Raw genomic sequence first — 14,428 nt, forward strand, 5'->3', positions numbered from 1 at the left:
CCAGCCTCTGTTGGGGTGGACAAACTACGCTTCTCAGAAATACAAGAAAAACAGGCAAACAACATTGAAAGTGCATTACAAACTTTTTCTCAATATGCATAATTCAAATTGTTATGGGGAATTACATTTGGAATTTAAGCTCCTTTATATGATGTATCTATCTCACATGTATGAGGAATTAAAGACATTAAACAACACAAAACAATGAATAAAGGATAAAAAATACAGTTTGAAATAAACCATACAAAATTATGTCAGTTATCAAAGTGTTATTAACACAGTTATTTACAAATAGTTTTCAAATATATCCAACGGCAAGTTTTTTTTTTCCCAATCTCTTTTGATGCAGAACCATTTAGTCTCAAACTCAATATCACTCAAACCCATATATGTATAACAATTGTCAGTCTCTATAACATGACAGGTTTAATTGATTGATGTGATTATATAGCTAGAAATTACTTTCTTCTCAGGGTTAATAAAATACATTAAAACATGCAGTTTCCTAGCAAATATAACACTTCTGTGACTAATATAATTATAACAAAATCAGAGAAAGATTATGTTTTGATGGATGAATGCAGTAACAGAAATAATATCTCTGGCATGTGTAAACCAAGAGGATTATAGGATATTATATCCCAATTATTTGCATCTCTAAGATGCATATACTAAGATCTCCTGTATTTAATTTTAAAAGCTCACACAACACATTGTTTATTCCTTATGACAAATTATATAGTGCATTGTATTAGCTGAAGTTTTGAGATGATCAAATTCCTTTGTTTTTCAAGGCATATAAAAAATATGACTTCCAGCAATATCTAATACTAAAAGCAGCACAGTTTAAAAACAAAAAGAAATACAAGATACACAACTCCCAAGAGTCCCTCTTTTGGAAGGATTGTTTCATAATTTTGTTCCTCCCAGTCCCATTAATTTTCCTATTTTTGAAGGGCTTTCAAATGTTTATAAGGAAGTACCGTTCTCACATTAATCCCTGGTTAAAATTTACTTTTTGATTTACAGTGTTTCCTTAGTTCTTAAAAAAGTAAGAGATGTATAAAGTAAGTTTGCACATGTTTATGCAAAAGTGAGCACATATAAAGTGAATCTAAATCAGTTCTACTTTGTTTGATATATGGAACACCATCCTAGTATATCAGGAACAGCCAGCGCCAAGTAATGGAACTGACTTACACATGGAACAACCACCAATAGCACGTTGTTTTAACATGATTAAGATATGAGTGTGGTTTGTTTTTTATAGCAACAAGGAAGATAAAAAAAGCGCAAAATATACAAAAAAATGAAGATAGCAATGTACATTTCAATTTGCAATTTTTTTTTAGAATACTTCAATGCTGATATAGCTATTCAAACTATGTTATTCAAAATGAATATAACCATATACAGTCGTTAAGCAAGCATGTGGCATTACATTTTATGTACAGAAAGCTACATTCTTTTTTTTCATACTATTCAAAGTGACCACCAAAAGTTTATCTTTAAAATCTATTTTACACACAATCTCTTGTGGCGATAGCTGCCTGTCCCAAGGAATGTAAAACCAGTTTACTCCGAAAGTGCCTTCCAGGTTTTGGGATGTGCACCCAATATATATAACTATTATTACACATTTAAAAAAAAAATCTCATCCTGGTGCATCACAAGCAGAAATGAATTCCTGAGATGTATTAATATACAAGCTTGATATGTCAATGCAATTAACTCATGGAACTTTAAGAAGGCTTATTTGATGTAGATTCAAAGTACACTGTTTTATAGTGGTTTCATCCACTCTGAGGTAATTTTGCTTCCCTGAGATAAAAAAAAAAGTAATTTCGATATCTAGACCGACTCTTGATTAAAACAGTTTATCAAAAAAAATAAAAAAAATCAGTGTATGTGTTTCTCACAATACACTGCATAGTCTCAGTGGATCAATACATAAAAGTTCATAGCTTAATAAGTTCCTGTGCTTCTTTAAAAGACTCCAGAAAAAGACAGCTGCACTTATTTATTTCAGACTCCAGTGTATGACTTATGAGGCAGGGTATACCACAATAAATGGTATCAATCCTGAAGTGAGGTGTGTCGAATTCTATGATACTCTTCTGAGGTGCTGATATGATCTGACAAGTCGTAACCTCGCAGGAAATGTCCACCATTTTGTTCAGCAAAGCCAATTAGTTGTCTGGCAAATACTGGCTCAATCTATATGAAACAAGTTAAATGAAAATGAAAATAGTTAGCCAGGTATATTTAATTAGCAATGTAAGAAATTAAACATTAAGTAATTTATTCAGGATTCATGCACATAGTTTCATATATTCAACATGTGTTAAAAAATCTACATATATAGTGTTAAATAAATGCATATTTCTAAATATGCAGTTGCCATTTTTTTTTAAATACTGTGCTGCTGTATGTAGTGAAGGGTCGATATGGGGATTGTTCAGGTTGGAAATAGTTGAACAGTAAGAAAGAAAGCATCTTCTACATACACTGAATTAATCTTCTAGAACCTAAAACAAATTGGGGTAAATACATTACATTATAAACAAGATATCTTCTAATAACAAAGGAAAAGTATAGCAAACGGCTATAACAAAAATAATGTTACCCATTTTCTTTTTTTTATCTTTAGCAATATGTTCATTTATGTTTAGTTTCTAGAATCTTGCTAATGGATTTTCCTATTTTTAGAAAGCTATTTCAAATTTGGCACCTACAAAATGTATAAACATATCTACATTTTAAAGCCTTTTGTTGTGTAGTAAAGTCTTTTTTTAACAGAATAAACACGTATATTCTTTCATCATAATTGAGTGCACAAAATTTGGGATTTAGTTATGTTTATACTTTTGTGGGATACCAATCACAGTTTTGGTAAGTTATATTTTAATTTTGTTTTTTTGTCTGTAATTCATTTTTTGTCGTTATTCAAAAAACATGAATAATATCAAATATTAAAGAATGAATATAATATACGCAGAAATGTAAAAGAATAAACTAAACCTACATGAGCTGTAATTAGCTTCCTCTGCCTCTGTGGGTCTGGAAATTCTTCACCAAAACATAGGATGATCTGAAATCTAGGTACTGGTCTTCCATGGTGAGCAAATGATTGAAGCTCTGAAAAAGTAAATGTCATTAGTCTTACAAATACATTGAACCAACACTAAACAATACATTAAATCAAAGCTATATCAATGGAGTTAACAAACTGCCCCAGAGCAATTTTAAATAACATAAAATAAAAAGAACACAATACTGAGTATCTTCCTGTAATTAACAAGGAATATGCTCAGTACTATGAAGACAATAGAAGACCAATGCTCAATATTAATAACTTTTTAATGACTATATTTTAATTTGATTTTAAGCATAATGGGGTATTAAAGAGAGCTACATTTAATCCTAAAGAACAAAAATAAAAGGCTAAATAACAAAAAACTTCATATATTCTGCAGAAATAAAGAAAATTATTTTCCTGCTTCCCCCTCCCCAAAACTAGACCATGTTGTCAATCAAGTTTCCACACATGCTCTGAAAATACCAGTGACATTAGGATCAGCATCGATCATACAGAATTTCCATGACTTAAAGTGTGAGTTACAATCAATGCAAGGGGAATGTGAGAAACAATATAAATTTGATGCTAAAATAGCTAAAAATAATATTTTTTGCACAGTATTTTTAAAATATTTTTTTTTCTCTTTTTATTTGTAAATTAAAATTAGATAACTAATATTTCCTAAAATTTCCATTAAATACAGTAGAATTATACATTTAGCAAGTGAGTAATAGACAAAGCAATAGCAGTAGATTTTTTCTGACAAATTTCAAAATTCATTTTAATTTGTTGTCCCCCTGTATCATGTGACAGCCATCAGCCAATCACAGACTTATAAATGTTTTCACTGTGAAATGCTGCAATGCTCCGTAGAGGCTGGTGCCTCAGAAAGAGTGCATATAAAAAGATTGTGCACAATTTGATAACTCAAGTAAACTAGAAAGTCTCTTTAAATTTCATGTTTTATCTGAATCAAGAAAAAATAATTTTAACTTTAATGTCCCTTTAAACCACCTGTCTTGTACATATTACATGATAAGAAATATTATTTAACATGAAAAATATTAAAAGAAAGAGGCATTCACATGTTTTCAAGGGGATTTGTTTTTTTACTAACATTCTCAGATAATATTATCAAGGAAAAAAGTAAAACATGGTAACTGGTTCAATATTAATAATACATTTTGGATAACTATAGAGCGGTGCTGCTACATTTTTTGAAAATTGACTTTTGTTGGAGTGTTTTGGATGTGGACTTCTGTAGCTTGCACGCCATTGAAATTTACACAGGTGCCAGGATATTCTTGAATTTTATTCAATATTAATCACTGCCCAATGTGTCTGAACCAAATAAATTAATGTATGATTTATGCAATCTACAATTTTTATTTAACATTTTTTAAATGTCCAAACACTTAATTAAAACCACATTCTGATGACCATACTGTAGTCATGTAGCAGTTTTATAATATAAGATTTTGTGGAACAGGCCTCCAGAAGCGTGAAAATGGTTTAATTAGCACATTGACTTTGACATTAAAAACTGCATTTTTTTCCATGCCCATGTTGCATCAGAATTGTATTTTTAGAAATTCATATATTATAATAATTCAGTTTCAATATTCAGTGGCAACAACTAATAAAGAATGGAGGCAAAAGGCATAAATACTGCTATAAATGGATATTTTTGTAGCAACCTTAAAGCGACAGTATACATAAATTTTCACATAACTGCATGTAATAGACACTACTATAAAGAAGAATATGCAGATACTGATATAAAAATCCAGTATAAAACCTTTTAAAAACTTACTTAGAAGCTCCAAATTTAGCACTGCTGACGAGGTAAGGCTGGGAAACCCACTAAAATGGAAACCCACTAAAATGGACTGAGAAAGCAGGAATAGCAGACAGTCCCCACCGTCACCCTGCCCTGCATATGAAAAGACCCAATAAACAAACAGGGGAATGCTGGAATCTGTAGACATCAGTATGCATCTAAAATTTTGGGCCTTGGTTAAAAGTCTGAAAATCAGCACAATGTAATTTAAAAATAAGTAGAACTATACATTGTTACAAAACCCCCAGATGGGCTATATAAATGAATCATCTACAAAACAAGAAAAATCTACTGTACAATGTACTTTTAAACAATAGTACTGAATTTACCTGTCAAAAACTGCTGAGTATCAAATAATTTACACGGTATGTCTCGTTCCAGCTTATTTGGTCGATCACTGTATATGGATAAAGGACCTTCCCAGTATATTCTGCTCTGACACAATCGTTTAGCATATATTCCATCATGAGCCATCCAAAGAATAACACCTCTTTCCAAGTGACTCAGTAGTTTTTCTATATTTTTTTTAAGACTGCTGTCCTCCGGGTAAGGAAAAAGTACTTGATCTAAACGACTGATATCATAGCATTGTCCATGTGCAATTCTGCATCCTTCGGGGTTAGATGTTGTTCTCTCACCAACAAGAGTATCTCGGTAATATAAGGAAATGTGTAGTCGACAATCTACAAGACAGAAGATACACCGTGACTATATTATTACTGGCACTGCAATTTTACCCAATTGTAATTAAAATAATAGGTTCACAAAATATGCCCAAAAAGTATTACCTACACGGTACCATTACACTCGGTGGTGTAAATTATTTCTTAAAATTTTCTATTTCATTACAACTGGAATTATATTTTATCTCCTATTCTAAATCATTTTTCACATTTGACGCATTCTGTCAAATTTGTTTGCACGTATTTATTTATATATTTGCTTTTTTTTAATTTTGAATTATTTTTGTTTCATAAATATTGATTTGATTAATTTAATACGTTAATGAAAATGTAACATTTCTATGTGTACAGCTTACCTGACAAAGCAATGGCCTCACCAGACCGTATGCTTGGCTCAAAAGGAAGTCCAGGATTTTGTGACTCGGATGGTGCACATGTGTAAAACGATCCAGTAACCTGGTAACCTGATGTCAGTGAAGAAATTATGTACATTTAAAAAAAAAAATGAAATACAAAAAAATGAAGATATTGTTTCAATCTTTATTGACAAGAGGGGAAAAAGTACAAATATTCCTGCGTTTCTTATTGTTACCAAATGTACAAAACAAACAAACCAAATCATACATGCATCCTTTAGTAAACCACTATCACAAGCAATATAATCTAGTTTCTTCGTAATAGTTATAAATTACATTACAAATTGAAACTGAATAGAGCTGAACTAGAAACTGATATTTGAAAAATAGAAAGTGAGATTAGCTCATTCATGGCCTCTGAAATTCATAATTTAACAGCATTAGCAGGGTAAACCAAAGATAGTGTGAGTATGAGTGGGGATAAAAAAAAATAAGGAAAGTGAAATTATACATACAGCAAGGTAAATACATACAACAAGGTAAAGTATCTATAAACTGCCAACCTTTTTTTTTTTTTTGTTGTTAAAAAAAAAAGATTATTTTTTTAAGATGAGAAACCAAGAAGCTAAAGGTTCCAGGAAGTGGGCAAGCACTTGTAATTCAGTCACCAGCATTTTCTTTGAAATCTTGAGTATTTTAATAACTGACGATGAATGATTTTATGAACCACAGAAATATCCATTCATACATTGTAGTATTAAAGTATAAACAGACTTTTTTTTAGATAAGAAAAGATTTCAAACAAATTGAAAGGGTGAAATTAAATAAAGTGACATCTACTTACTATTGTCACAGGATGTGTTTTGCCAAAGGTGACTGCGTGGTGCAAAAGGGACACTTGCACACTGGTAAGGAAGCTCAGGATGTGGTTGTTCTGGTGCAAAATCTCTCCAGCTACGTTCATGAGGAATCATAAAGTTTGGCACCTTTAAAGGAGTAAGACATAAGTTATCTTTATCTATTCAAGGTTGAAATATACTCTTTAATACAACATAAAGTAAATACACAACAAAAATATAATATTCAAGGTCAGTATAAATAAATATTATTAAACAAAATATAAAAAAAAAGAAAATGTGCTAATTATTTTGTCTCCTGTAGTCGACCGTTCAATGCGAACTGTTTCAGTCTAATCAAACCTGTTAAATAGCGCCTATTTCTCAATAATTTAAGAATGTCTGGTTATTGCTACCGCAAGCTCCGAAAATTAACCAGAGATTAGATCTCTGGTTAATTTTCTAAAAGTGCCCCAAATGCCCTCAAAATAGAGGGCATTGTAGTTTTTTATTTACATTTTTTTAGCATTTTTTTTTAATAAAAAATAACCGCACTAGGCAGTTTTGGGGCTTTAAATGGACACTGAACCCAATTTTTTTCTTTTGTGATTCAGATAGAGCATGACATTTTAAGCAACTTTCTAATTTATTCCTATTATCAAATTTTCTTCATTCTCTTGGTATCTTTATTTGAAATGCAAGAATGTAAGTTTAGATGCCGGCCCATTTTTGGTGAACAACCTGGGTTGTTCATGCTGATTAGTGGATAAATGAATCCACCAATAAAAAATTGCTGTCCAGAGTACTGAACCAGAAAAAAGTTTAGATGCCTTCTTTTTCAAATAAAGATAGCAAGAGAACGAAGAAAATTTGATAATAGGAGTAAATTAGAAAGTTGCTTAAAATTGCATACTCTATCTGAATCACAAAATACAAAATTTGGGTTCAGTGTCCCTTTAAAGTTGAAAGTGCCTTTACATTGCGGTCTATGGGAATTGTGTGTTCTCATAGACTGCAACGTAAATATATATAACATGTATTAACACATAAACATATATGTATATAATCATATACATATATATTTAAAAATGCTGCGCTACTTACCCCCTTCACTGCGTAAGGTTCTGATGCCGTATCTAAAAGAATCAGATCGTGGCTCCCATAGGAGCCTATGAAAGCACTCTCTCATGAGCACAATGCTTCCTTGCAATGCGAACGCAAGCTTGCAGTCGCATTGCGATTTAATTGTAATACCAGCACACATTATCGTGCTCTGGTATTACAAAGTGGAGTGTAAATATCGCTTGCATGCTAGCGATATCTAGTGCTCACTTGTAATCTAGCCCATATTGTTTTAAGACTCTAGAAAAATATATATTTTTTAAACATAATAATTTATTGTCCAAAATAAATTAAGAAAAAAAAAATGGCATGATAAAAACTATGCCAACCAATATATTATTATTTCAGTATAGGAAAAAGCATTTAGCAATCACATTTACACAATGGTTGTCAATATTAGGGCTGTTTTATTTATTTAGAATAATACTAGTCCTAATAGTCAATATAATTAAAAGGGACATATTTAAAGGGACCTAGGGTAGGCACATAAACTGATTTCTAAGCCGTCTTTACTCAGTGCATTTTGAACATTTTTCAAAATTAGAAAGTGTTAGTTCATTTGTGTCATATAGATAACAGTGTGCTCACTCCCGTGGAATAGCGTTTTGTCGTGGGTGGCCAGAGGCGCTCAGCTCGACATAGACTCGCTGTAAATAAAGGTATTAGCACCTGACTGAGACAATTTGTGATGGCTCAGAGCCGTCATTAGCACTCAATGGGTTAAAACAATGGATACAAAGACAACAGAGCAAATTTGATAACAGAAGTACATTGGAAAGTTTTTTAAAATTGCATGCTTGATCGGAATCATAAAAGTTTAATTCTGACTTTACTGTCCCTTCAAAGTTTGGGCTACAGTTAACCCTGTCAGAAAGGGCTGCTGCACATTGCGAAGAAAACTGTTTTGAATTCAGTGGGTTAATCGGAGATGTGCCTGCCCATCATAAATATCTAAAGTGAGGTTTATGCACAGCCATGCCTTGCCCATGGCACCGCTGCAATACTCCTGATGGCAATCCTAAATATTACAGGAGGTACATAACCTTTTCACTGTGGGTTGTGTGTATAGGATCCTAGCTGTGTAAAAACTCATGGCTAGTTTTATGCAAATAACAAAGGTAGTTTTAGACAATATAAAATATTTACCTCATTACAGAACAAATCAGCATTCAGAGCATTAATCAATACAATTCTGTACTAAGGAACAAAGTCACCAAAAGCATGTGTATCTCAAGAGCAGTTCGGTTTCAAATTAGCTAAATATTATATTGTCATTGTTAAATGACCTTTCAATTTTACCAACTTATTTTTCTTGATGTCAGAGTTGAAAATCGAATTCCCCATAAGATGTTTATGTGTGGTAAAAAAAACAAAGCTTTGCAGTATATTGCTAATATATCTTGGTAAATGAAGGACATAGCAAAGTTCAACATCCATTAATGCCTTTCGCTTCAGATGTCATTAGTAATTTGCTTAGACATCGAACCTACTGCCTATTTGTTTAACAAAATGTTCCAATGCATACAGTTGTATGCAAAAGTTTAGGCACCCTTGAAATTTCCATGATTTTCATTTATAAATAATTGGGTGTTTGGATTAGCAATTTCATTTTGATCTATCAAATAACTGAAGGACACAGTAATATTTCAGTAGTGAAATGAGGTTTATTGGATTAACAGAAAAGGTGCAATATGCATCAAAACAAAATTTGACAGGTGCATACATTTGGGCACCCCAACAGAAATATTGCATCAATATTTAGTAGAGCCTCCTTTAGCAGAAATAACAGCCTCTAGACGCTTCCTATAGCCTGTAATGAGTGTCTGGATTCTGGATGAAGGTATTTTGGACCATTCTTCCTTGCAAAACATCTCCAGTTCAGTTAGCTTTGAAGGTTGCCGAGCATGGACAGCCCACTTCAAATCACCCCACAAATTTTCAATGATATTCAGGTCTGGGGACTGGGATGGCCATTCCAGAACATTGTACTTGTTCCTCTGCATAAATGCCAGAGTAGATTTTGAGCAGTGTTTTGGGTCGTTGTCTTGTTGAAATATCCAGCCCCGGTGTAACTTCAACTTTGTGACTGATTCCTGAACATTACTCTCAAGTATCTGCTGATATTGAGTAGAATTCATGCGACCCTCAACTTTAACAAGATCCCCAGTACCGGCACTGGTCACACAGCCCCACAGCATGATGGAACATCCACCAAATTTTACTGTGGGTAGCAAGTGTTTGTCTTGGAACACTGTGTTCTTTTGCCACCATGCATAACGCCCCTTGTTATGACCAAGTAACTCAATCTTTGTTTTATCAGTCCACAGCACCTTCTTCCAAAATAAAGCTGGCTTGTCCAAATGTGCATTTGTATAACTCAAGCGACTCTGTTTGTGGCGTGTGTGCAGAAAAGGCTTCTTCCGCATCACTCTCCCATACAGCTTCTCCTTGTGCAAAGTGCGCTGAATTGTTGAACGATGCATAGCGACACCATCTGCAGCAAGATGATGTTGTAGGTCTTTGGAGGTGGTCTGTGGGCTGTTTTTCACTGTTCTCACCATCCTTTGCCTTTGCCTCTCCGATATTTTACTTGGCCTGCCACGTCTGGCCTTAACAAGAACTGTGCCTGTGGTCTTCCATTTCCTCACTATGTTCCTCACAGTGGACACTGACAGCTTAAATCTCTGCGATAGCTTTTTGTAGCCTTCCCCTAAACCATAATGTTGAACAATCTTTGTTTTCAGGTCATTTGAGAGTTGTTTTGAGGCCCCCATGTTGCCACTCTTCAGAAGAGAATCAAAGAGAATAACAACTTGCAATTGGCCACCTGAAATACATTTTCTCATGATTGGATGCACCTGTCTATGAAGTTCAAGGCTTAATGGGCCCACCAAACCAATTGTGTGTTCCAATTAATCAGTGCTAGGTAGTTAAAGGTATTCAAATCAACAAAATGACAAGGGTGCCTACATTTACGCACCTGTCTAATTTCGTTTTCATGCATATTGCACATTTTCTGTTAATCCAATAAACCTAATTTCACTACTGAACTATTACTGTGTCCTTCAGTTATTTGATAGATCAAAATGAAATTGCTGATCTAAACACCCAATTATGTATAAATGAAAATCATGGAAATTGTACGATTGTAGATAAGCAATGTAGAACATTGCTGTGCACTCTTACTTTATAATTGTTATTTTACCATGAAGTGATTTCTGCTTTACTATAAGGCACTGGTTTTCAAACCTGTCCTCAAACCTCCCCAACAGGCCAGGTTTTCAGGATTACCATGGATCAGAGCAGGTAAAAAAACATGGTTACTAATCAGCTGAATACTTCACCTGTGCACCAGTTCAGATATCCTCAAAATGTGGCCTGTTAGGGGGCCTGAGGACAGGTTTGAAAACCAGTGCTATAAAGTCTTCATTTATTAACAGTCCTCATTAATATACAATATATGCATCACAAATGGAGAACAGGAGAATATATTTATGTTATGTCAAATTGTTTCACATCAAGGTTTGAGGGCATATGACTTGCCTGGGGGTGAGATGGAAGAGCACTGTAAGATGGAGGTACAACAAAAGGATGGTTCACTAGCAGCTGCGTGTCCTCTGAACCAATCTGCTTTATTCCTACAAATTCACAAAGAAAACAAGTTCAGTGTAAAATATAGTTAGTTGTATTCATTATGGTTAGTACTGGTACATTCTGTAATCATTATCTTTATTCTGGTGTAATATATAGGCAATAGAATACTTATTCATAAATTCTCCATTAACTATATCAGTTAAACAGCCTCCATCTGCATAACAGATCAGCAGCTGGATAGAAAAACATTTTTACAGATTATGTACTAAGCACCGGTTTTATTTCTGTTTCTGTCCTGGTTCATTAAGTAATTTGTATTTGTATCTCTTCCTCTAATGTCTGGTTCCTATGTCCAATACAAACACACAGATTACTTGCATATGTTTTCTCCAAACTTGTTTTATTTGCAGACCCAGTTAACTCATTCTTAGTATTAAATCATTTGTTTATTTGCCATAGGTCTGAGACATGTATAAAGTAAAACTGACATAGGGCTAGGGTTTAATTTTCTATAAGTAATATTGAAATTAATTAACAGTATTTTTTTCTAGGTAAGTACCAAGCATTATATTCTTTTGCCTTTTCAAATCCATAACGTGTTTCTGAATGAACTACAGTCACCTGAATTCAGATCACGGACACATTTCACCCGTGATTTGGACGGTCTTTAATTGGATTTCAAAATACAAAATGCTTCCTATTAACAGACAAAAGCTTGGCAACATTTTGGAATTGTATATTTGTATAAAACCAATGAAATCCTTTTACAGAGTTGACACCTACAAGTTGCCAAATCTAAACAAACTACTATATGAGTACCAAAGCTAAAGTAAGGTCTGACAATTATTAGCTTGATTGCCCAAATATTAATTGTTTGAAACAATATTTGGAGATATATAAAACAATAATAAAATAGACTGATAATTAAAGTGACTTATGTGTCAATAATTTATATGACAATGATAAAAGGGACAGGGATATTAAAGCACAAGCTTTGGGGGGGGGGCACTTTCAGGGGTGAGGGTATAAGAAGGTGCAATGTATATCTTGTATTTAGTTTATGAAGAAGTGTTTATAGGATCAGGAGATCTAATATATACTGTTATTCTTTATATCAGTGCTTTCCAAACTCTGTGTCGTGACACGTTAGTGTGTCGGCAGCAGTGTGTAGGTGTGTCCCTGCTTCAGCACAAACTTTTTTAAATTTAAAATTATTTTTACATTTTTTTTAGGTTTCCGACTTTCCGCCTGCTTGCTACGCATATCAAATGGATGACACGTGAGTGATACCTAGTGGGTCACAGATCATCTTAACCTATTGGCACAGCTCGGTGGGAACTGAAACTATTCCAATTGGCGGCACATTTGCTCCTGACTGCACATGTAGTCTCCTCAATCGGCTCGTGACTGCATGTGTAGTCGGTAAGTGTAATAGCAGTGTGTTTGCAGTGCGGGCAGTAGTCAGTCGGACTCACAGAGCTCTGAGGGCGGCAGCTTAAACGCTGAGTTGAAGTCAGTGCTTTTTTTCTGCAGCTAGCTCCCAGTAGTGCATTTCTGCTCCTGCTCTTGATATATGGATAGGAAGTGGAAGCTTAAAAATGCTTGATGATAAAATGCGAGTGTCTTTTTCCAATATTCCACCAAATATTCAGAAACTGTGTTCATCCCATCAACCTCATACATCCCATTAAAATAGTAAGTAGCTATTGGTGGTACTAAACTTTTTTTTTTTAATTCTTGCACATACATACTGTTACTTGTAAATACATTTTGTTATTATATAATTTATGTATGTGTCTGTATCTCTTAAAACAAGTTAGTTTAAGCTCCTGTTTGCTAGTACAACTGAATTACTGTGTTGCAAAATGAAGTAGGTCTAAAAAGTGTGTTGCCAACATGAAAAGTTTGGAAAGCTCTGCTTTATATAAATAACACTGACTGTTGGGACGGAGTGGGGGGGGGCATAAAGGGGGAGGGGAATAAGAATGCTGGACTGTGGGGCCCTGCAAATTTGTCCTGCCCAGGGCCCCGCAAATATTAAGGTTGTCCCTGCCACTTGTTTATATTCTTTACTGCTAATATTCAAGTTTCAGGAATTCCATTTATATAGGATACATTATCAAATGACTTTCAAAATTATATCCCTCATAACATTTTAACTAAGCATAACTATATTATGATGTACATCCACATATACTGCCTGCATTTACTGTACTCCCAACACATATACAAACTTCACAGAACCATTTGTTATATTTCAGTATACCACATACTACAAGTAAGTCCATAGATCAGTGTGTTCCCAGGAACAGAGACATACTCAAGGGATTTCAAGAGGTGCATTATGGGACTGCTCTGAATTTGCAAATCTCATCTAACTTTATTAGATCAATTAACTTTACAGGAAACTAATGAAAATAGAAACACTCTAGATAATATACACATGTCATGAAATGTCTCATGCTACCACTAAAACATCGGAAACATCTTCTGGTCAGATTAACTTAGGCTTCTGGCTTGTCCTGCGGGAATTAACTTAAAGGTCCTCTTTTTTTTAGCACCAATAGCAGATGTGGTCATTACTTTATGTCTCCCATGGTCACATATGAAACAGGAACATTACTAAAGAGGGAAGATGCTACTAAACACACCAAACAAAACATTATTTACCTTTCTTTGAACCTTCTGGTACAATTTTGTACACCTTATATGGGTCAGAGATATCTAGTTGACTTCTTTCAACTAGCTCTTCAAAGTCATTACTTTTGTTCAAAGCACAACGTAATCTTGTCTTCCATGTTGGAGGATCGGGTTTGTCAATACCCTCTCTGTATTTGCCTTTAAAAAGTGCCCATGCCTGCAGGATAAATAGAAAATATGCAGTGAGTTTGCTCATTAAAAAAAAATATGATTTACCT

General features: G+C 33.8%; 1 protein-coding gene across 1 annotated transcript in view; it reads right to left on the bottom strand.

Annotated features, from left to right (window-relative positions):
• Positions 1-2,056: 2,056 nt before the first annotated feature.
• Positions 2,057-14,428, bottom strand: part of IRF4 (interferon regulatory factor 4) — a 30,812-nt gene continuing 18,440 nt past the window's right edge. Inside the window, exons 2-8 of the mRNA XM_053713092.1 lie at positions 14,181-14,367; positions 11,460-11,554; positions 6,803-6,944; positions 5,959-6,066; positions 5,249-5,602; positions 3,026-3,138; positions 2,057-2,217 (exon numbers count right to left, since the gene is read on the bottom strand). Of these exons, the coding sequence (XP_053569067.1) occupies positions 2,077-2,217; positions 3,026-3,138; positions 5,249-5,602; positions 5,959-6,066; positions 6,803-6,944; positions 11,460-11,554; positions 14,181-14,367 (1,140 nt within the window). The 3' untranslated portion in view covers positions 2,057-2,076. The remainder of the gene's footprint in view (positions 2,218-3,025; positions 3,139-5,248; positions 5,603-5,958; positions 6,067-6,802; positions 6,945-11,459; positions 11,555-14,180; positions 14,368-14,428) is intronic.

The sequence above is a fragment of the Bombina bombina genome, chromosome 5, assembly GCF_027579735.1.
Source record: "Bombina bombina isolate aBomBom1 chromosome 5, aBomBom1.pri, whole genome shotgun sequence".
Taxonomy (NCBI): Eukaryota; Metazoa; Chordata; class Amphibia; order Anura; family Bombinatoridae; genus Bombina; species Bombina bombina.